The sequence below is a fragment of the Martes martes genome (genome assembly GCF_963455335.1).
Source record: "Martes martes genome assembly, chromosome: 8".
In the NCBI taxonomy this organism is placed as follows: domain Eukaryota; kingdom Metazoa; phylum Chordata; class Mammalia; order Carnivora; family Mustelidae; genus Martes; species Martes martes.
In genome coordinates, this window is record NC_137895.1 from 3,520,473 (window position 1) to 3,543,450 (window position 22,978).

A 22,978-nucleotide genomic window follows, 5' to 3' on the forward strand; every position below is an offset into this window, starting at 1 on the left:
ATCTAGAGGACTTCGCCCTTCCTGGGTGTGTGCCATTTTGGTACAAGGTTAGGGCGGAAGTCCAGTTTTCCTGCCTGAGCCAAGGGTTTGGGTCTAGGTATACGGCAAACCCACCCACAAGGTGGCTAAAACATGAAACGTTTGAAGCATTTTCTGCCGCTTTTCAGTTAAAGATCTGGCATTTCAGCCACTTTGGATGGTTCAGCCATGGGAAGGACAGCAATGTCCTAAGTGCCATCTGTCAACAGCGATGTAGTATATGTAGATTCCGGAGATGTGCACCAGGAGCTTAATGAAATACGGTAAAAATTGCATGAAGTTGGACCTCTTAAACCTGGGAGGGTGGCTCTGTAGTGGCCGCCAACGCCCTCACACTACTGTGTGGAGAACCTGGCCAGCACTCAGGGAGCTCGAGTACCTGTCTTTTTAATAGGATTAAAATCCTATTACTTCTGTCCTGCCTGGGGGCGCCTGTAGATTGGGCAATGCCCCTGGGCCCCAACAGCCTGGCCGCTCCCCAGGCAGCCTGAGGGAGGGGAGGGGCCTTGGGCGAGAAGAGCCAGGGAGCAGGCCAAGGCCCAAGGCCCAGCTCATCCCCTTGGGTTGGATGGGATGGCCAGAGCCCCACTTAATGGTTGTATATTGACTAAGGGTTTAATGTCCCTCCTTCCTATTGAACTGTAAAGCCCCAGGTGAGGGGAGGCATGAGCTTTGCTCGCTTCTGTGTAGCTGGGAGCAATGCAGCCTGCCTGTAGCAGTCTCCATCAATGCGCAGGACGCCTGTCCGGCTCCTAAGAAGAGCTTGCGATTCTTGGTCTCGGGGTCATGAGTTTCAGCCCCAAGTTCAGTGTGAAGATTACTTAAAAATAAATAAATAAATAAGACAAAAGGAACATGTGAAGGATCAGTTCCAGGCTTTGGGTTCTCCCCTGTGAGCTGAGGGGCCACATCAGAGGACACCTTGCATGAATATGGGAGCCTAGCATGCTTGTCGCCCACAGGAACAGAGCCGAGGGAGGAGGGGGCCGCCATGATTCCGGCCGCTTCTCTGTCCCCCTGGCCAGGGAGCGTACCTAGAGCAGGGCACCCTGCTTCCAGAGTCTGAGCTGACGCAGACAACTCCAGGTAAGCGCTCACACTTGCGAGCATTCCCGCCTTTGAATGGAAAGCTCCTCCGCAGGTGCGGTGCTGTCCAGGAGACACGCGGGCCTTTTCTGGGCAGTCCCCTCCCCATTTGAAACGTTAACCAGAGAAAGCTCAAAGCACGGCCCCAGGCTTGTCCCCCTCCGCGCTCTGTGGACCGAGGCTCCGTGGTGTCCGGGCAGGAAATACCCGACGGAAGCCCAAGCAGCAGGCCCCGTGACTACGGTCTGCTGAGAGGCCACTACACTCAAGACTAAGAAATTTTCTCAAAAAATGAGGTATCTATACAGATCGTTGGCTTCCAGTCCAGCTAGTTTTTACAAAAGATTAAATTAGAATGGCTTCAGTCAGGGAATAAACCTTCCAGTGGCCCTCAGCTCCCTCCCCCAGATGGGCTCCTGCTTTGAGCACATGGGGGGGTCCGCCTCAGCCCCGTGCCCAGACGGGCTGGACCTCAGCTCCCACACCTCTCCCTCGGCCTGGCCCCCTCACTCCCGGAGCAGCCTCTTCTCCAGGTGTGTCCTGAGTGTGGGCTGGAAGTGCAGATTACTAGGCCTGCCCCAGACCTGGGCCGTGAGCCTGGGTCTGCATTTAAACCAATTTTTATTCATACTCAATTTTTTTAAAAAAATATTTTATTTATTTATTCGACAGACAGAGATCACAAGTAGGCAGAGAAGCAGGCAGAGAGAGAGAGAGGAGGAAGCAGGCTCCCCGCTGAACAGAGAGCCCGATGTGGGGCTCGATCCCAGGACTCTGGGATCATGACCTGAGCCGAAGGCAGAGGCTTTAACCCACTAAGCCACCCAGGCGCTCTCATACTCAATTTTGAAAATCACTTGAAACAACTAAAGTTTGGATAACCTAGGGGCACGGGGGTGGCTCAGTTGGTTAAGCATCTGCTTTGGGCTCAGATCATGATCCTGGAGTCCTGGGATTGAGTCCCGCCAAGGGCTCCCTGCTCAGCGGGAGCCTGCTTCTCCCTCTGCCTGCAGCTCCCCCTGCTTGTGCTCCCTCTCTGACAAATAAATAAATAAAATCTTTAAAAAAAAAAAGTTTGGATACCTAACCTGATAATAATAAAAATAGTTATGCATGTTTGAAAATCACGATCACCTTAAAAACCAAGGTGTGTTTTAATAATTTTCATTTATTTTACAATTTAATTTAAGTCTAGAATATTTAACTTTCATACAAACTTAATTTTAAAAATAGTCGCTTGCTATTTTACATCCAAAACAGAATTCTTCAACCCGAGCAACCGCACCTCCGCGCCTCAGCCCGGCGCTCGGGCGGCCCGTGTGGGAGACGCTGGGCAGCAGTGACCGGGGAGCCGCAAACACCCCCCGGCCCGCAGCAACCCCTCCAGGCACAGGACCCTTACCGAAGGTTGGCTCTTCCCCCCAGTACAACTTCTCCTAAGATTTATTTCTAAGGGTTGAAAACCACCTTAGGACTGAAGGTTCTTTCAGAAAGAGTGAAACGCGAAGGACTGTTCTCCTCAGAACTTGAGAAGTGGAGAATCCACGTTTTCCTTGTCAGCCGCAGGGCTCAGCTGGATCAGAGGAGAAGCCAAGTCGATCAGCTGCAAGAAGCGACAGGCGGTGAGCCGTTCGGCCACAGCGCCCCCGCAGCCCATCGGCTCCCCTCGAGGCCTCTCTGCCGCAGCACGCGGCCGCCAACTGCCCGGACAGCCTGGCTCAGGCCCGCGGACGGAGGAGCCGGAAGGAGCACATGCCACACGGAAGGACTCGGCGTTCCCTCGTCACAGAGGAGGTCGGGGGGTGTGGGGGGAGCGCTGCAGGGGCGGCGACGTGACCCCCGCCCTCTGAGAGCCTGGGCTTCCCAGGCAGGATCCTGTAGCAGGACCTGGTGCCACCAGTAGGGTGTGCCCTGAGCCATGTCACTTTAGCAACCCCCTGGGCCACTCTCAAGGGTCACTGTGAAGCACCTTGGGACAAGGAACAGACCCAGAATGGAGACCACCCGAGGCGACACTGCCACAGAGCCCGCGGCCGCTCCTCACCTGTCCCACCTCCTGGGGGGCCTTGGACGCAGCGTTCCTGTCCATGTCTGGAGTGTTGAGCAGCAGGTCGATCAGAGGTCCACGCTCAGATCCCAGAGCCACGCGCACCTCCGGACTATTGCAAAAGTCAATGAGAGGGACGTCGAGGGAGGCTGTGCTTTCAGCTTGCGGGGTGACGGCCAGCTGGTCCAGTCTGAGATCCACGAGAAGAGCCTAGACGAGAACACAAGACTTAAAGGCACTTCCAGCAACTTTCTGTCAACCATTCTGAGAAAACATAGGAGACCCAGGGAAGGAGGGGCCTTTAGGGAGAGGAATGGCTGTGTGTGCACCTGCTGAGTTCTCTCCTCTCTGGCTGTGCCCCCCACAGCCCCACCCCCATCCGCCGCCCCAGCCAACAGCCCACAACGGAGCCCCCCCAACCCTCCCGCTGCTGCCCTGCTTCCCGTGCTTGGAGCCCTGGCCCTCTCCCATCCGACACGGGGGGCGCGGTGTGGCTTCGGTCCCTGCTAGAGGCTGGAGGTGCACACTCCCTCTCTCTGGCACGGCTGGCACCAGAGGCCCCGGGGACGACGGATCAAGTCCTAGAGAGTGCCTCTGGGGACCGTCATGCTAAGTCAGCCGGGTCACCCAGGGTGACACAGGTACCTCACTAGCGGCCGCGTCTCCAGGGGGCGGGGCTGCTCCCAGTGCTACTTCCGTGCTGACGCTTTTTGCAAAAGTCAAGTCACTCTCCTCTGGCGAAAAGTGAAGTGCCTGTGGCACGGCCGATGGAGGGGACAAAGGCCCCTCAGGTGACGAGTCCTTGGGCCCAGAGGTGGCCTCGCTGTGGTTCCTCTGTGTTGGTGCAGCTCTGCCAGACAGAGAAATGGGAAATCTTAGGAGCGGGTCTGGGGACATGTGGGCTTGTGGGCGAGGAATCCAGCTTTGGAGGCGGTGAGTCACGTGGCACGCGCCGTCCATGGCAGCTCCGACCGTGCGCGAGGCTCCTTCCAGCCTTAAGCCTCCTCGTGGATAAAAATAAAAGTCTGAGGTCCTTTGGCTCTAACCGTTCTCTAGCCTGCTGTCCCCACGGGCCTATTTCGCTCCCCTTTCCTGGGGAATCTGGTAACTAGACAAGTACGTACTCCACGTTCGGCAGCAAGGAGAGAGATGTTCTGAAGACGATCAAGCAGGAAAATGGAAAAGTGACCGGATGGGGAGGTGAGGCTTTCTGGAAAGGCCCCTGAGGTTGACCCTTCAACATGGACTTCAACTGTGGAGGGTGCATTCTAGGCAGAGCACGGCCAGGACAGCCTATTTGCCATGTGGGAGGTGGGGGGGCATCACGGCAGGAGCAAAGTGTTGGGAACAGAGCGGGGGGTGGGAGGCCGGTAGGACAGATAGTCTAGCAAATTCAGAGTTTGTTTCTCAGGAAATCTGGGTGTGGTCACCCTGACCAACACCCTAGCAGCCAGACTGTGGGACTCTCCCGGGGACCCAGTCGCAAAGACTGCACCAGACCCCAGAGCTCTGGATGGGGGCGCACCTTATGGAGCCCTCTGTCCACAGGGCTCCTCCCAGTGAGAGGCCATGGCCCACAGCGACAGACGATCAGGACAGATGCTCGCCCTCCTTGCCCAGACCAGCAGCCCAATCGGGATAGGACACTCGGTGGGGACTACAACAGTCGAACAAGCAGGTGCCCTCCCTCGCTTCAGAGGGCCACTCACAGGCCCCTGTGGCTGCAGCTGAGCAGACGTGATGAGCCTCGGCCTGGCTGGTTCCCGACAAGTGACTCACCCGCCAGACTCAGCAGCCTTTCTAGTGCAAGAATCACCTTGGGTCCTGAGAGTCTGAGACGAACTTACTGCAGCCTTTACCTCTTACCTCACTGAAGACTTTTTCCGGGGCTCAGAAGAAAGCCGCCGAGCGGACAGGCACAGAGGTGAAGCCAGAGCTCTGGGCATGGTTTTAGGGGTCATCACTGGAAGGCCAGAGAGCCGACGGCTGGCAGGTGTGGGCAGGGCTGACACGTGCTTCCTACTCAAGGGGGTCCTTGTACTGCTTCCAAGGCTCTGTGGGGCCGCCACTGATGAGCGTCTAGCGGGAGTGCTATGGACAACCACCCTGGAAAAACAAAACTGGAGTCTTCAGCAGACGTGACTAAAAAAAATATATCCATTCAGCCAATATGCTAATGCGGTAAAAAGCCCCAGGATTTCAACATAAAGGATAAAAGATTCAAGCCCATGAAGCCTGCTGGAGTTCTGCTCTGGGCAGGAAGGGCTGCCCCAGCCCCCTGGGAGGCCCTGGTGTGGGCTTCTGTTCCTCGTTCAGTGGCCTCTCCGCCCTGCCCGCAGGTTCTGACCAGACAGGACGGGGCACCCTCCAGGCGGTGCCGAGCAGACGCACTGCGTGGAAGGGTCAGAGACATCTGGAAGTCACCTTCTGATGGGGTAGGTGTTTCCAGAAGGAAACGCAGACCCACAGTGGGGCCTGGCCTGGGCTCATGAGCGTGTCCACTCACTCCCGGGGGTAAGGGCCCCCGAGTCACGTGTGAGCCCACCTGAGTACATCAGGGCAGCTGCACATGGTTTCTCGCACATCCCTCCTTCCAACTTGGGCGATCCATGTGGCTTTGACAGCCAGTGAATCCGCCCACCTGTGTGGAGCCCGCTGCTACTTTAAAGTAAACACATCGAGGCTGCCCTACCAACGAGCCGCCTGCAGGAAGGCTGCGGGCCACACCCCACCCATCAGGGACAATCTTTACGTGCTTCAAAAAGAGCCTGAAAACAAACTTTAATTACTATTAACTGGAAAACTGAATCGCTCCAGGGCACCGGCAGGAGAAGAGGGGCTCTCCGTCAAGCAGCCACTCTGCAAAGTTCTGGAACCACTGCCTTACTCCCCTTACTGCTGAACTCCAGTAAGAACAGATGGAAATGCAAACAAACATCATCTTCATTGTAACCCAGGGAGGCAGGAACTACTGTCCCGTTAAACAGGCAGGGGGCTGAGGGACGGGGTAAAGTGAGGCAGGCCGTGGCTGTCTGGCCGTGGGTGTGAGGGGAAAGACCCGTAGCGCGGCTAACCCTGTAAGGGGAAGCATCTGTCCACCCGTGAAGCACCCCGAAGTTCACACTCAAATAAATGAAAGGCCAAGGCCGGTCTGTGGCAGAGCCAGCATCAGGGCCCCCGCTCTGGTGTCTGAGCCGCCGCTTGGCTTAACCCCTTACCCCAGCCCAGCCCGGCCATGTGCAAAGCAGCGCCCCCAACCTGGCTGCACGCGGGGCCTGGAAACGCTGCTCCCCTGGGGGGGCGTCCTCACGTCCGCCTCCTCTCCCGGTGGACGGGCACGGGGAGGAGCAGGGCTGGGACAGAGTGCCCAGGCAGCTGGGCCGGGGCCAGGCTGTCACAGAGGGCCCTCTAACCCCAGCAGGTGGCAGTAAAGGGTAGCAGGGGCAGGACAGTCCCGGCCTAGGTCTCACACGCGCGCGTGCGTGTTCTTACTGTCTGCGCTGTCTGCTGTGCTGAGTGTGCCCCGTCCCCAGTGCACCGCTGAGGAAACGAGGTCAGGAACGTCCAGGAACTTGCATTAGCTCACGGACCAGGGACAGTGGAGCCAGGATTCAAACCCCCCAGCCAGACTAACGACACTGCACCGGTTTCCACCCACAGCACAAGCGAGAGCCCCCTTTCACACCTGTGGGGGTAGACGCTTCTGCCACGAGGTCAGGCCTGAGAGTCGGCCCGTTATACCACAGGCGGCAAGCCTGCGACTGTCACGAGGCAGATGTGACAGACCGACTGGGGCTCAGGCCGCGTGCAGCCGGGTCCCCACACACCTGCTTGAGAACGCTCAGAGACGAGCAGGCTCCTTCTCGGAGTGATATAAAATCAAAGGACGCACGGACTCACCTCCCCGCCGACGTGCAGGACTGCGGCCTCTGTGCCCGACAGGACCTCGGCGTTGCGCTGTCCGGGGGCTCACCTGGGCCAGGAGAGGAAGCGGGTACAGTCCATCACACATGGGGCGAGTGACAAACCCACCATTCAGGGCTCTTCACCCGGAGCAACTGTCCTCAAACACCGGAGGCTCTGGGGCAGGGCCCTGTTCCTAGGGTCCCCGTGTCCCCTCGACAATGACAGCTTGGCGTCACAACCCCAGTGCGCGCAGCCAGAGGGAGCACGCTGCCCCACGGTCACAGAGCGGGGTGTTCTGAGCAGGGTGGTGGCTCCCCGCAGCCTCGCCAGCCTGGACTTTGTGGGAACAGCCTGACCCAGGGCGGATGATGAAAGGTGCTCGTGAGACAGCCCTGTCCCTGGCACCGTGAGGAAAGGACAACGAGACTCCAGAGGAGCTGGAGGTGCTGTTAAGGGCCCAGAACGGGCAGGAGAGGGCAGCAGGTTGATAGGCACTGGGGCCGGTACTAGTCCCTGCGCAGCTCGACAAGACCAGCAGACAAAGGTCGTTGGAGGGCCATGGCTTTGGGCATCCGGCAGGAAAGGAAGCAAGCTCGGCTCAACACGGTCACCCTGAAGAACCCGTTTCCGCAAACACACCGGGCCCTCGGCTGGACTCTACACTTTATCTCTAGGTGCGGCTTCTCCCTCGGGATCCAAACTCATACATTCACCGGCCTGCTCAGCACGGCCCACAGGAGCCGGCGGCATCTCCAACTCAACAGGTCCAGACTGGCCCGTGGGCCTGCGCCAGGGCTGCACTGTCTCGTGCCGGCCCCCAATGTGGGAGGCAGGTGCGGAGGCCCCTCGCCACGCTGCCTCAGGCTTCCCCAATCTCCCAGCCGCGCCCCCCCACCAAGTCTCTAGTTCACATCCTGGCAAGGCTTCCACCTGGCTCTCCCAGTTTCCATTCTTTTTTTTTTTTTTTTTAAGATTTTATTCATTTATTTGACAGACAGAGATCACAAGTAGGCAGAGAGGCAGGCAGAGAGAGGGGAAAGCAGGCTCCCCGCTAAGCAGAGAGCCCGATGCGGGGCTCGATCCTAGGACCCTGGGATCATGACCTGAGCTGAAGGCAGAGGTTTTAACCCACTGAGCCACCCAGGCGCCCCCCAGCTTCCATTCTTGACCACGGAGGCCTCCCTGCCCCTCAGGGGAGGGCTCTGCTGGAGGCCTAAAGCCCCATAGCGGCCCCTGCACTGAATTACTCCACTCCACTCCCCAGTCACGAGGTGCTGTGGGAGCCGGCCCCTGCTGCCTCTTGGCCCTCACCTCTCACCTCGTCCGCTAACGTGGCTGAGGCTGCTAGTTCATTCAATAGCCACTCTCCTCTTCTTAGTATGAAACGTCAGCGAGGCAGGAGGACAACCTGTCTCTGCTTCCCTGGCAGGTGAGCACAGTCCCATGACTGAGGCCCAGGCAATGGGGCAGAGATGGGCGTGGCACACGCAACTTCCGGTGAGCCTCCTTGCTCCTCCTCACCGATCCCACCTTCGAGGCTGACAGATGGGAAGGCCGGAGCAGAAGCAGCTGCCCGGGAGCATGAGGAAGAGGAGCTAATTACCGCAAAACGAGGCAAAGGAGGCCCCCGGCCTCCAAAGGAGGCTTCTGGGCCATAAAGGCCACCCGTGCGCGCCGGCGGTGCTGGAAACTTCGAACAGCTGCCTGGAAAGCACATTCACGTGGGAGACGCTACAACTACCCTCTCCCTTGAGTCCACGCTGTACGACGTTCACATTATACGCATTTCTTAGATGAATGTACCTCGACTGAACACCCACCTACTATCTGCCAGACACCATGCCGGTGCAGGTGGGGAGAGGCCACACCAGCCCCACGGTCTTACTGATCATAGGAGGATGCAGAGGGGGGCGGGAATTTGGGATGCGGACCTAGACAGGTGGGAGCTACAGAGGAAAAGCTCTAGAAATGAGGAGGGAGCCCAAGCCAGCTGCACAGGAAACAGCAGCACATGTATAATAGCATGAGACTACAAAAGGCCACGATGAAGATGGCCAGTGGAAACAACTGCCACCTCTCGCACAGGGCTGGGGGACCGCCACGTCGATCCGGCCAGAGCGGAGACCTCAGGAGCATACAGCACGCTCAGCAGGGACTCAGACAGGCAAGTGCTCACAGCAGGGCTGCCTGGTCCCCAGGGTAACGGCTTCAAGACCTGCCCCATCAAAGCTTAAAAAGAATCCACACAAGGATCAAGTTGACCCGCAATTTAAATGCCTTCCAGGGTAAGATTCAGCTCAACTCGGGACAACAAAACCCAGATATCAAAAATCCTGAACTTAACCATCTAAGAGATGATCAACAATTATTAAACATGTGAAGAAGCAGGAAAATGTGACCATCACCAGAAAAAAACTTAGTTGTAGAAATGGACCCCAGCATGATAGGGGAGATGGCATCAGAAGAAATAGCTTAAAACAACCATCATAAATATGTTCAAGAATTTAAACAAACACTGTTAGGACAAAGAGGGGAAAACTATAATATCAGAAACGAAAAATGAACTGGAAAGAAAGATGTAAACACGAAGATATCACCTTGAAACGCCCAAGCTGAAACACAAGAAAAGGTGGAGAAACCCAGGGCCTCCGTGACCGACAAGACCACACCGAGGTCTGTAATACTTGTGATTAAAGTCCCAGGAAATGAAGGGAAGCAAGAAAAAAAAATCTGAAGAAAGAACAGCCAAGTTTTTTCCCCCAGAATTAACACAAATATCAACCCACAGATCAAAGCAGCTCACAATCCCCAAGAAGGACGAACCCAAAGAAAGGCACCTCAGAATTGCTAAGAACCGAAATGCTGAAAAAGAACAAGAGAGAGGAACTGCTGAGAGCAGCACAGGAGCAGCGATGGGACAGAGGGGAGTGACTGTGAGACAAGAATGCCGCGGAGTTCTCATCTGAAAGGGCGCAAGCTAGAAGATGCTAAAACAACACATTCAAAGGGCTTTAAGAAAAAAGAAAGCCAGGCACCTGGGTGGCTCAGGTCATGATCCTAGAGTCCCAGGATCAAGTCCCACATCAGGCTCCCTGCTCAGCGGGGCGTCTGCTTTTCCCTCTGATTCTCCCCCATCTCATGCTCTCTCTTTTTCTCTCTCAAATAAATAAAATCTTAAAAAAAAAAAGAGAGAGAAAGAGAGAAAGCCAAAAACCTTATGTAGAATCTATTCAATATTTTTAAAATATATGAATAACTCCTTACCAGTAGCAAACTTGGGGATCTTAAATTGACTTGTAGGGGTGGGCACGGCCCGCGTCCTACAGAGCAGGTAGGAGTCACGCCTTCTCTCACTCCCAGCTGTAGTCAACGGAGAGGGCTGTGGCCAGGTGGGGCCAGAGTTCCGCCCAGGGCCTCCCCGTCCTGGTGACGAGGCTTGGGCGAGAGCCGCTGTGGGGGGCGCCTCGGCCGGCTCCGCCGGTGCCTCAGCGGCCGCCGCCCACCTGCTCTGCCTGCAGGAGGCACCCGCAGGGCCGGCCGGCAGAGGGTGCCTCGGCCCGGCCGGTCCCATCCTGCCTGGCTGGCTGCTGTGTGACAGCGGCGGGGAAGCGCCTGTGGAAATCCTTGCAGGCTCGCGGGCTCTAGCTGCAAGAGGAGACACAAAATCTGGTTCCCACTTAAGCTTACGTTATTTTTAAGTTAAGAAGTTACTTAGCACTTAGAGTTTCCAAGCGAAGAGGTTATTTGTTTCTATCATGATGATTTCCTCACGATCAAACACAGGACCTGTGAGCAACATCCCGCACGCCCGTCAGGTAATGTCCGCAAACAGGACAAGTCTGGCTGCTCCTGGCTTAGCTGAGTGTGTTCTAAGGTACAAATTCCAGACACATTACCGAGACGCACGTAAGTATTCGTGAGTTCCAGCGTTCCTGTCTTCCCTGCTGTTGTCGACAGCAGACCTCTACCCTGGCTGAGCGGCCAGAAGTGGACAGCGTCGTCGCGTGCCCCACCCCTCTGGTCAGGGAGGTTGGGAGGGGACAGGGAGAGAAGGCGCCGTCGTAGCTGCTTGGTCCCTTCAAATCCCAGGGCGGCTGGATCACAGCAATCCCGGGCACCGTTTAAAACAGAAAGATAAACCCGGGCAAGTACTCAGGGGCCAATACGCCCCCCGCAGACGCCCATCTGGGATGCCTCCTGCAGAAAGCCCAAGAGGAAGGCTGAGGCCGCAGACCGTGCCGCACGGTGCGCACCGGCTTCGCAGTGCTCCTCAGGCACACTGTCCCCGCGGACCTCGCCAGCCCCGTCTGTGCACACCACACACATACCACCCATCCACACACACACCCACACCCACACACACACCCGTCAGGCCCACTCAACGTCCGTCTCGCAGCCTTTACGAGAGGCAGGACTGCAGCAACCCTCAGTAAGAGCGGAGCCGTTGCCCTGCAGCTCCGGCCGCATAGACTGCACGGCCCCTCATCGGGCAGGGATCCCTTTCCCCGGTCACGGCCACACTCCACTCCGGAGGCTGGGGCGGGCCCGTCACACACTCCCTCTAAAGCCCAGACAATGTTGCAGGGGAGGCACCGTCCTGCCGTCCGTCCAGCTACGGAAACAACCTCCGTGCTCCTCCCCACCACCGGGCAGTCAGGACTCCAAACCACGTCAGTCTGATTCCAGAGAGGGCACTTGTCCCATTTTGTGAAGATCCACACACATCTAGACAGCAAACAGCACAGGACTAGCGGGGTGTCTGGAAGGACTGGAGGGCTTCTCCCCTTTACCACGAGATGGCGCCCTCGGCTCGCGGAGACCACAAGGCAGCCTGCCTTTCGTTGCTTCCGGTGTGGGGATTTAAATAAACGCCAAGTTTACTAGGGTCATGTGCCCTAAGTGATCTGGAACAGTCCTATTTTTAACACCTGTGTCTGGTTACACGTCCAGGGGCCGGTCTCTGCATCCTTGCACGTTCGCAGGCCCCTGGAGCACAGGGCGGCTATGGCAGGGCGCGGGCCACCCTAAACTAACCCCAGCCGGAGAGCGCTCTCCTCGGAGGAAGGGAGCACCACAAGGGCAGGGACCCTGACACAATGGCCCCCACCCCACACCGCAGCAAACTCTCCACAACCTTCTGCGGAGCTTAAGTGCTTCTGTCAAAACAGTCTCAGAGGGACATTTGCCCTCAGGGCCGGGCCTGGCTAGGCAGGGGTGGGTCTGGGCACAGAGCTCCCCTTTGGCCGCACCTCTGCCAGCAGCTGGAGAAGCACCCCCACTGGAAATCGCAGCTGGAACGGACCCCGAGGAAGACTTTCTTGGGAGCCCGCCAGCAAAGCCAGGTGGTTTCAACAGGGTTTTCTTCAGCCCCAACTGCAACAAAATGTTAAAAACAAAACAAAAAACCCAGAGTCATCAAAGAGTTCAAGATCTATACCCATGATCTATACCTTTCTTTGCAACTATAGGGTTTTTAAATAATTGAGCAATGATCGTCTTGAATTTAAAAGGAAAGGCCAGGCTGCACGGCTCAAGTGTAGTCTTCCAAGCCATGCGCAAGACACATGGGACCTTGCTGAAAGGCCGATTTCTGGGCTCCAACCCCCGCCCGCAGAGTCCGAGCTGTAGGGCCCAGTTTCTGGCAATTTTAACAAGTGGTTCTGACGCGCAGCTCCGTTTAACCACAAGGCCAGGAAAGAAACGGCAGGGCTGTGGGCGGCTGTGTCTGTGCCATTGAGCGGCGGAGTCAAGCACTGACATCCCGTCGCGTCTCTGAGGGAAGCGGGGAGCCGCACACACACACTGACGCTCAGAGATGCTGAGTCCCGTCCGCGGAGCCCCCACCACATGCCAGGCCGTGTGCTCTAGCTTCCATCAAGTGGCCTCGCACTGATGCCATTTCCAACCCCCCCCAACTTGATTTCAAAGACACACTGCACGTCTAGCGCACTGCCCCCGTGATCGCTTTGCTCCCGGGCCACGCCCACCCTGCCGGACCCACCTTGTTCGGGACCGGGAGCGATCGCTTGCCTTGGACCGAGTGGTTTCCCCCAGCCGGCATGCTGGTGGGCTCCCGGGCCACACTGGACTTGTCAGGAGCCGCGTCCCTGCGGGGTTCCTTTTCAGTGAGGATTCTCATCTGGGAAGGACTGGCTGCTATCCTTTTCATAGGCTGAAAATTTTAAGATGAAATGTGAGAGCTCTCTGGTCTTTAACAACGTACAGAAGTACCAAGGCTTCAGTGTAGAGCAATGGTGGGCACCATCTTCCCGGGCTGCACACGTCCCTCCACTCATCAGCAGACGGAAGCGAACACGGCCGCTCGCTTCCTGCACCGAGTCCCCATGGACAAAAATGATGATGGCATTTGCTTCCTCATTAACAACAGAGTGGAATAATACTAAGACCATTAACAGGAGAGAGATCCTCTAAAGCTTTTCCTCAATCAGGATTCTGAGCTAAGGATGATGAGGAAACCGGTTCTAGTAACAAAACTTTTAAAATGCTGTCTGGAAAGGAATCACTGATTAAAACATCATTCCTTCTAGCAGAGACGCTGCTCAGTTGTAATGAATCTTCCTGGAAGAGTACCGGAAGCCATTTTTCTCTGGGTAGCAGAGTCAAACAAAGAATAAATTTCTGATAATATTTAGATCCAAGGGCATTTAGGGAACGAGCCCTGGCTTCTATCAATAACCCCTTATAACAAGGCCGGTTACGAAGCAGCAGCAGCAGATCATAAAGTAAGCATAGCATTAGAACAATGACTTTCTTTTTCCTTTACAGCATTTTAAAATTGAGATATAGCTCACGAAACATAAAATTCACCATTTCAAAGCATACATGTCAGGGGTTTTTAGCAAATTCACAATGTTGTACAACTGGCATCAACCCAAGAACATTCTTGTTATCCCTGAAGGAAAGTGCTAGCCATCAGCAGTCACCTTCCACTCCTGTCAACGTCCCAGCCTAGACAGCCACTAACTACTCCCCTCTCTACAATTCGCCTATCATGGTCCCTTCCTAGAAACGGAGGCATACGATATGTGAACTTTTATGTCTGGCTGCCTTCATTAAGCACGTTCTCAAGGGTCATTCACGTTATACTATTTTCTAATATTGCATATTCTTATTGCCTGAGTCCCCCTGTAATCCCTACCGCGGTCCACATACCCACATAAGACCCCTGTCACTCATTGTAGGCACATCACTTTTAGAAATTTACATCCCAATGGTCTCCAGCAAAGGACTTTGTATGACTAAAGGAATGGCCCGGCTATTTAGGGGAAGCAACAGCCACCATGTCCCCTGTCCAGGCTTCAGTGTGGCAGACAAGATCTGAGCTCGGATCAGCCCTGGGTTCTGAGGGCAGGGAGTCATGCAGTTCGTGAGATGTCCTTATAGAGGGAAAGCAGCTCCTAGGTCCTTGCTGGGCGGTTTGCACTGACCCAGACCTGCTCACAACCCCGTACAGTACCATTTCTCTGCAACTGGCTCGGAGAGCAGAGGCCTGGGGCCCAGGTTAGCAGCGGAGCTGAGAAATGGCACACAGCAGGCTCTAACTGCCGCCTCCCCTCAAAGCAGGAGCTTCCTCCCCTGAGCAGACACAACGTCAGCAGAGCCTGGACGCAGCCACCCTTTGACACCTTCCCCCACCCGAGTGCCCCGCCCCGCAAATCTCCAGGAGCCCCAGTGCACCAGAGTTGGTTAGCTGTATCCCAAAGACCTGGCTGTCCACTGCCACTTCCCAGGACAGCTTCTCCGCATAATTCCTGGGAGGAAAGAGATCTAAACAAATTCACAGCTAAGGAAGACAGCTAGTGGCTGTTCCGGGAGGGGAATTTTTGGAAGTTGCTTGTTAATGTACATGAAATCCCTAATAAGCAGAAAATCTAGCGTTGTAACAAAGCAAAAGGACAAATTTCAAAAGGCATTTAGGAGGAGGTGTTTTTAAATCATCACAAGAGGAAGGTAGTCCCGCCCCGTCCACATCCACCCCAAACCTCGCTCTCCAGGCGGTCCCTGCTCTTCATGGACTTTCTGCTTCTATACTTCTTTCCTTTTCTTTTTTTTCCTAAGATTTTATTTATTTATTTGTCAGAGAGAGAGAGCCCAAGCAGGGGGAGCAGCAGGCAGAGCCAGCAGAACAGGCAGAGGGAGAAGCCGGCTCCCCGCTGAGCGGGGAGCCCCGATGCAGGGCTTGACCCCAGGACCCCAAGATCATGACCTGAGCCGAAGGCAGATGCTTAACCGACTGACCCACCCGGGGCCTCGTTCCTATGCTTCTGAGCCCTCGGCACAGCCACGTTTCCAAGCTTCTCCCTGTCACGGTTTCCTTTAGGGTCATAAACCAAAGGGCTAAAACGCAAGGGAGCACCTAGCTCTCCAGACAGATGTTCTGGGATGTGCGTGTGTCTACCTGCTCCGTGGCCAAAGGAATGTTCTTCCCTCTCGCCGAAAAAGCCCGGGGCTGCACCAATTTGCTGATGACCTTTCTCTGAGCCCCTGACTGGTTCGGAGGGTGAGCAGTACTCGGTTCCGCTGGCACAGAAGAGCGGGATGAACGTGGTGGTCCCTGTGTCTGGGCGGGAGCCCCTGGGAGGGCCACGCCAGAGGGGGTCTGGGTTCCCGGGTGTGGCGCGCCCCGCAAGGGGCTGTCTGACAGACAATAGGTCTCTCTCTTAAGTGACTTGGGGCTTTTCTTCATTTCATTTTCTTTCTCAAATAGGCTTATTTTTAATTTTGATTCCTGTATAAATCTTTCCACACCCTGGCTCCAAAGGTCTTCCGCTGTGACATCTTGCGCCGCCTTGTGTTTGCTCTTGCTTTCTATCTGCAAGGCCAGCAAGTGGGCTTCTTTATACACTTCCACAAATTTTTCTCCAGTGAGAGGACTCCAGGTGAAGTGACTTTCTGAGGCTGACAAGACAGGCTCTTCAGGAATGTGATGGTTTAATTCCAAGCTGGCAGCAACGCATCTTTCCTTATGCCCAACGGGTCCAAAGAAGACCTCATCATCTTCATTTGCGCTGTTTCAAATAAAAGGATTATTAACAACAATGGCATTTAAATGAAGGACTTCAGTGAATGTGATTAAACCCAAGGAAAGGGAAGAAAACTCATGGTTTACCTCGAAGAAGACAATGAAAGATCGAAGTCAAATTTTTCATCAGCCAAGAGGAGAATGTCTGGGGGGAAAAAGTCCAGCATTATTTGAGGGTTGGGGCCAACAAAGAAAATATTACCAGGCTCTGCAGCTATAAAAACAACAAAATTTCACTCCCCAAAGTGTACCTTCTCGTCATCTTAACAGAGGGCTCTAGATGCTCCGTTTTTGTTTCCGTTTTAAAATAGCATCAAAAAAAACAATAATAAAATAAAATAGCATCAGCAATTCTGGGTTTGCTAAGCTGACCCAAAAATCCCAGTCCTCATCTTTAAGATATAATCTAAAATGCATTCACCAAGTCATTCAACCAGTTTTTCAAGGTTAGATAAGTCATATTCGGGTACAGACAGTTTTCAAAAGACCACCTGCTTCAGGTCCCCCAGGACTGAATTCCTTGCTTACAAACTACATCAACACCTACTCTTCCTTCAAAAACAAACTCAGTGTTATTTAAGTGCACCCTCGGGACTCCACATGTATTTGCTGATGACAGGCTCTTCTTACAGCGCACCCTGAACCCAGATGAAACTGCACGTGTACCCCCGTCCGCACTTTCGCCATAGCTCCTTCACCAGCCCGCCTGGAAGCTCAACTCCTTTAGCAAACCTCGACTCCCTCTGACAAACCTTGGGCTCCAGGTTAGCGGATCTCTTTCCTGGGGCAACTGCACCCTTCCCCCAGCTCCCACACCCCATCCACCCCCATGCCTCCCTAGGGCCTCCCTGCCCTAACCCCTGTCGCTGCGCCGCCCTGCTGTTCTGTAATGTCCCTTTACCCTTCGGGACCCCCAGCTAGAGTGTAAGCTCCTCCAAGCCAGAAAATGTCTAATGCTCTCACAAATTCCCTTAAGTCCGGCTAAGGGCCTGGACACTTACAAATAATTATCAAAATGAATAATTACACTGATTGTAATAATAATTGCACTGAGTGGTTATTTCCACGCTGTAAAGTCTATACAGCACTTTCACAAATCACATCTTATTTGATCCTAAAAAACAATGCAGCAAGCTTACTAAAATTATAAAAATTTAAAGTACACTATTATCATAATTAGGTCCTAATTAGTCACTTCAATTATTCTTAATTACCCAATCAAGGAAAAGGCAGAAAGCACAAATGCACAAACACAATAAAGAGAAATGACCGGAGAGAGAGGAAATTAAAAGGTTCTTAAGTTAGACTGCTCAACTCCATGTGTATAAACCTAAGAACTTGGCTGAAATGCATAATTTTCTAGAAAACACTATTTTTTGTATTTAAATTACTTAAGTGGATTTATTTTTAAAACTGACTCCAGAAGAGAGAAAAAAAAATCTTCATAGTTCAATTATCATAAAATAACTGCATACATTTATTCAAGAGCTCTTGTCCTCAAAAGAGCACAAGTCCCAGACAGTTTTACAGGATAATTCTGTCAAGTCTTTCAAGAATGCATCATTCCAAAGTTATTTAGACTGCTCCACAGGATAGAAAAAAGAAACCTTTCAACTTACTTCTACAAAGCAAGCATAACCATTCCCCAAACCTCTAGGTAGCTCAGTAAAGAAAGTTACAGACCAGACTCATAACAAACCCTAGAGAGGAGGAATACTGGGTACCAGCACATTAAAAGAAGAACACATCCCAACTAGGTGAAGTTTGTTTCAGGACTGTAGGATGGTTTAATTTTACACAATCTAGTGACACGATTGTTATATTACCAGATCGCAAAAGAAAGCCCTATATCGTGTCCGTCTGTGCCAATAAGACATATTAAAAAATGCAACATACCTTGTTGACTTTAAAAGCTCTTTATAAAAAGCAATAGATACATTAGAGACACATTTGATCATATAAGGAAGTATCTGTCTCCAGCCAAAAGCCAATGTCAGGTCTAATGGGACACGATCAGAAGCATTCCTTCTAAAGGCAGGAACCAGTGTCCTCTATCAGTCAGGACAGGCTAACTTATGCTAAAGTAACAAACAACCCCCCGAGCGTCAAGTGCTGTATTTCTCACTCAAACTCTACGTATGCTGAGGCGTGGGTCCTGCTCTGCATCCTTCTCACTGCAGAACACAGGCTGATGGAGCCTGGGCCTTGTCCTAAAGGGGGAAACGGCAAATTCATACTAGTTCTTAAAGACCTAGAAGTGACACATATCGCAGCATTGCCATTTCACTGGCCACCCTTCAAGTCACTTGAGCTGAATCCAACTGCAAGTGGGCAGACAAGTACGAGTCCACCATGTACCCAGGAGGGAAAAATAAAGTAGAAAGGAAGAAGGGAAAAAAAAGTGGAAATACTGATAAACAGCACCAAAACTACCACCAATATGTAAATTAACTCACAAACCAGCAGGAGAGTTAATGGTATCTAAAGAGGCAATTCCAGCGAAGGCGGGCGCACGGCCATGACATCTGCCGTCACAAGCCCGGACACCATGCTGGGCGCGCTAGCCAGTGCGATCAGACAAAGGAGAGAATCTGGAGGCGACGGGATCACAGCGCACAGACGCTACAATCACAGACACGAGGAAAAATTCTCTCTCTCCCTCTCCTTCTGTCCCTCTCCCCACTCACTCATGCGTACATGCACTAGTGCTCTCTCTCAAAATAAATAAATAAATCTGGGGAAAAAAAAAAAAAAAGGAAAGAAAAGGAACAAGAAGAAACCATGAGGAAATTGTCACCTGGAGACAAGAGGTCTAACTACGACACCAAACTGGAAACCGGAGGAGGCTGATAGTACAATACGTAAAAAAAAAAAAAAACATTTTAAGTCTCTGCATAGCCAAAATCCCCATGAGCAAAGTTAAAGAAACAATAAGCAGGGGAAAACGTATGTGCGGCTCCCGTCTCAGAGGGCTCATTTAAGAACGGTGCCTACAAACTGTAAGAAAACAAGCAGCGATGTAATGGATGACCTGGCAAATGACAGCAACAGATCAAATAACTGACGAAATAAAACAAAACAAAAGTAACCCCGAGACTCCACTTTTCACCTATCAGGTTGTCAAAAACCAAAGAGTTTGGTAAAACGGGCGCAAGGCTGTGGAGAATGAAGACAGTCCACATAGCACTAGGGGAGGCATCACTTAGTCACCTGGCAGCACCTACGAAATCAGAAATGCGTGTGTCCTCCGGCCCAGCAAGGAGACCTACAGGCGGACATCCCACAGCCGGTCCCGGTGCCGTTCGCGGCAACAGCATTTGAGAGAGCAAGACACAGGACACAAACGGACATGCACCCATAGCAGATGGGAAAATTAGTCCCCGCCCCCCCAAGGTGGACCGCTACACAGGGACCAAAGAGAACAGCAACGGTGCACGTGTTGAGATTCAAAGATCACCCCCATAAACCCGTACCACGAGCAAGATGCGGCACAGGGTTCCACCCGCTCTAAGAGAGGGGCAGTCGGCCGGCAGTGTACACGGACTGGTTTGCTCTTGCACAGATAGGGTCTGGAAGAGCAAAGAGACCGAAGACACTGCTGGCCTTTGGAGGGGCAGCTGAGGGGCTGAGGGAGAGGCTGCAGGAAGCGGAAACAGGTTAGGTCAGATCCTGGAGGGTCTGCAAGCCACTGCAAGGAGCTTCTATGCCATCCAGAGTGCGACAGGAAGCCATGGAAGACTTAAGCCCGAGAGTCACGGTCTAACCCGTGTTTCTCTGGCGGCTGTGTCGAATGTATGGGAAGGGAAGGAAGCGGTATCTGTTGAAATCACAGATGCCCACGGAGGTGGAGGTGAGTTGGTGTGGCCGAGGCACAGGGTGGTGACATCCGGATGGCGCTGGAAAGAGGCAGGTGGACCCGAATGCATTCTGGAGATGGAGACAGCAATAAAGGGTGACTGAACGAACGTGGCCGCTTCACAACTTAGGTTGGTAAGTAGAGGGGCCGTTTGCTTCCACGGGAGGACAAAGAGCCGGCGAAGAACAGGCTGGAAGGACAAGCACATTGGGCTCGAAGTGCAAGACATCCGGGTGAAGACGCCAAGGAGGCAGGTGGATCCAGGAATCCAGACTCTGGGGAAAGGCTGTGTCCAAGAGAAAATGTAGCCCCGCTACAAAGCGGATGGAGTTTAAAACCTGGGAACGTCTGAGAGCCCCTGGGGGGGTGGATAGAGAGAGACCCCAGACCACGGGCTGGGAAAGATCCCCTTCAGAAGACGACGGAGGAAGAAGAGCTTGCAAAGAGATGGATAAACCAGCCAGGCAGTTGGAAGGGTTTGTACCTGCACGTCGGTGGTGAGCAGGAGCAAACGGCCGGGCACGAAGTAAGGCTACGAGGGGCCGGGAGGGTTGTGACAGAAGGGGTGAAGTCCTCCAGCACAGCCCATGGGACCGCACGCACTCGGGACTGGTACTGAACGTGAGGGTACAGACGGGAAGGAGGAAGGGCTGCAGCGGCAAATACGTTTCTAGATACAAGGAAGAGGTGATGAAACTGGCGAAGCCCCCAGGACGCTCTTGCCAGGATGACGTGTCCAGAATACCCAGTCCACTGGCCTCACATGGATGTTGTGAGGAGCAAAGGATACAGGGACGTCCACATGCCTCAGAGCAAAGATAGGAGAGTTTGGGCCTCCGCTCATCTCCTGAGGCTGTCCTCTCACCCTGATGCTCAAGCCGGACGGGGACAGAACAAGACCAGAAAGTCACGGAGATTCTAAACAAGCCTCAGCCAACAGAAACCAGCAATGAACAGGAAGAGGAAACATCAAATTCGGCCCCTCCAGTCCCGAGCGCCTACCAGGTGCCAGGCTGGGTATACCCAGCATACCCAGTATACCCAGCGGGTCGGGCTGCAGAGAACCCCTGCTTTGAGGGAAATCCGAAGCTGGGGGGGGGGGGGACACGCGAGGGACAAAACCGAAAACCAAAGAGGCCGGACGGAGGCACACCGCTTAGGGCGGAGACGTGACTTTGGCCGGCGCGGAGCACCGGTGAGCGCTGAACAAACACGGGGCTAAGTTCTCGCAGATGCGGGCGCTCGAGCTCCCGACCACGGCGCTGCAGCGGCAGGACGCACCGTTCTCCCCGGGGACGTCCATCTCCGCTTCTCCCGGCGGGCGGGCTGGCGGCGCGTCCTCCTTCCACGGCGACGGCTGTCAGGGAGGGAGTCACTGCGGGGAGGACAGGGCCGGCCGGTGAGCAGGTGCCGGGACCCAGGCCCCCGGCGCTCCCCCCACGCCGGCCCCCCGTGAAGGCCGGCGGGCGCCGCTGCAGCCCCCACCCGGACGCAGGGAGAGGGCGGCCGCCGGCAGGCAGGGAGGGGAATGGCGGCCGGAGGCCACGGGAGGTGCCGCGGGGCCCCTCTGCCTCGCACCCCCGGGGCCGCGCGTCCCCAGGCCGGGAGCTCCGGGGGCCTGATCAGGACGGAACTCCACGGCGGAGCACAACGGAAGTGCTCCGAAAGCGCCACCGAAAGCGCGAGAGGACCCCGCCCGACCCACGGCTCCCCTCACCCGAGCGACGGCGACACCCGGCGGCCCCACCCCGGCCCGGGGTTTAAACGCGGCGCGTTGGGCGCGGCGCGGGCCGCCGATTGGCCGGTTTGAAGGCGCTGCGCCACGACGCCGCGCCCGGTGCATCCTGGGGGCTGGGGGCGGAGCCGCCGGGAGGAGGGGCGCGGCGCGCGTGCGCACTGCCTCCGCGTGCGGGTGGGTCGGGCAAGTCCGGGTTCCGCCGGCGCCCGCGGCGGGTCGGCAGGGGCGGGCGCGCGCCTCTTTGCAGCGCGGTGCCGGGTCCCCGCAGGCTTGGCGTCAGGGAAGCCGCGCGTGCCGAGGGACGTGGTTCCGACCCCAGCTTTTTGTCTGTACGCGCAGGGGCTTCAGTTCCCCGCCAAGCGTGTCGGCGGGAAGACCGAAGTGGGGGCGCGCGTGTGCCTCGTGCGCCCCCCTTGCCGGTCGGTGCCAAGCCCCGGGCCCGCCCGCACCAGCGCACAGCGTCCCGCCGCCGGTGCCCGCGCGGCAGGAGAAGCCGAGGGGTGGCGGGGGACCGTGGTGAGGGCCCGAGCTGGCCGGAGGCGCCCTGGGCTTTACACCCGCCGGGGAGCTGGGTTTGTTCCGAGAGCAAGAGGCGGGGGCGGGCTGGAGGGGTGCGCAGGGCGCGGTGGCCCGGGGATGCAGTCCGCACGGGGAGCAGGAGCCCTGGTCCGAGCGACGCGGAGCACCGACCACTGAGTAGGTCCGTCCGCAGCAGCGTCAGACTGACCGCGCCGCGCCGCGGACCGTGAACCAGGTGTAACGCCCCGCTCGTGGCCGGGAGGGTGAGGTGAGGGGCTCCGTTCGGGACACCGTGTCATGAAGCTGTTGCTCTGGGTGTCTGGGACGGGTGGCTGTGGGAGGGTGTGGGAAGGAGGGGTCTGGGATGCCCCATAGGGTCTGCCCTGGGAAGGTCCTAACTCCAGAGGGAGGAACACCATTTTCAGGGACGGTAATGAGTTATTTGGGCAGATTGGGTGGAGAGCTGTCCAGGGGGCAGTCTTCCCAGGCCCAGGACCTACGCCAAGAAGGCTTCTATACAGGCTGGCATCTGGACTCCACGTTGTCTCTGGCTTCACGTCACCCACGCCAGTCACCCTGTGTGGTTGTGGTCCCTCTCCACTTCTCCTGATTCCAGCTCCCTGTGAGACTGTGAGCCCCTAAAAGGCATGGCAGGGGCTCGGTTATGTGATGTCCCCCAGCCTCACACAGCCCAGCCATGGACCCCAGGCAAGAGCTGAGAGAGTGGGGGCTGGATATTGAAGG

At 55.2% G+C, this 22,978-nt stretch overlaps 1 protein-coding gene across 1 annotated transcript; it reads right to left on the reverse strand.

The window, feature by feature from the left end:
• Positions 1-2,280: 2,280 nt before the first annotated feature.
• On the reverse strand, positions 2,281-21,722 carry GTSE1 (G2 and S-phase expressed 1). Its single transcript, XM_080811361.1, has 12 exons — positions 21,695-21,722; positions 21,259-21,352; positions 16,209-16,266; positions 15,498-16,107; positions 13,080-13,250; positions 12,328-12,451; positions 10,343-10,723; positions 7,073-7,145; positions 5,039-5,278; positions 3,818-4,022; positions 3,170-3,382; positions 2,281-2,728 (listed from the first exon to the last, which is right to left on the reverse strand). The coding sequence occupies exons 2-12, from the start codon at positions 21,278-21,280 to the stop codon at positions 2,645-2,647; spliced, it is 2,181 nt and encodes a 726-aa protein (XP_080667487.1). The 5' UTR covers positions 21,281-21,352; positions 21,695-21,722; the 3' UTR covers positions 2,281-2,644.
• Positions 21,723-22,978: the final 1,256 nt, after the last annotated feature.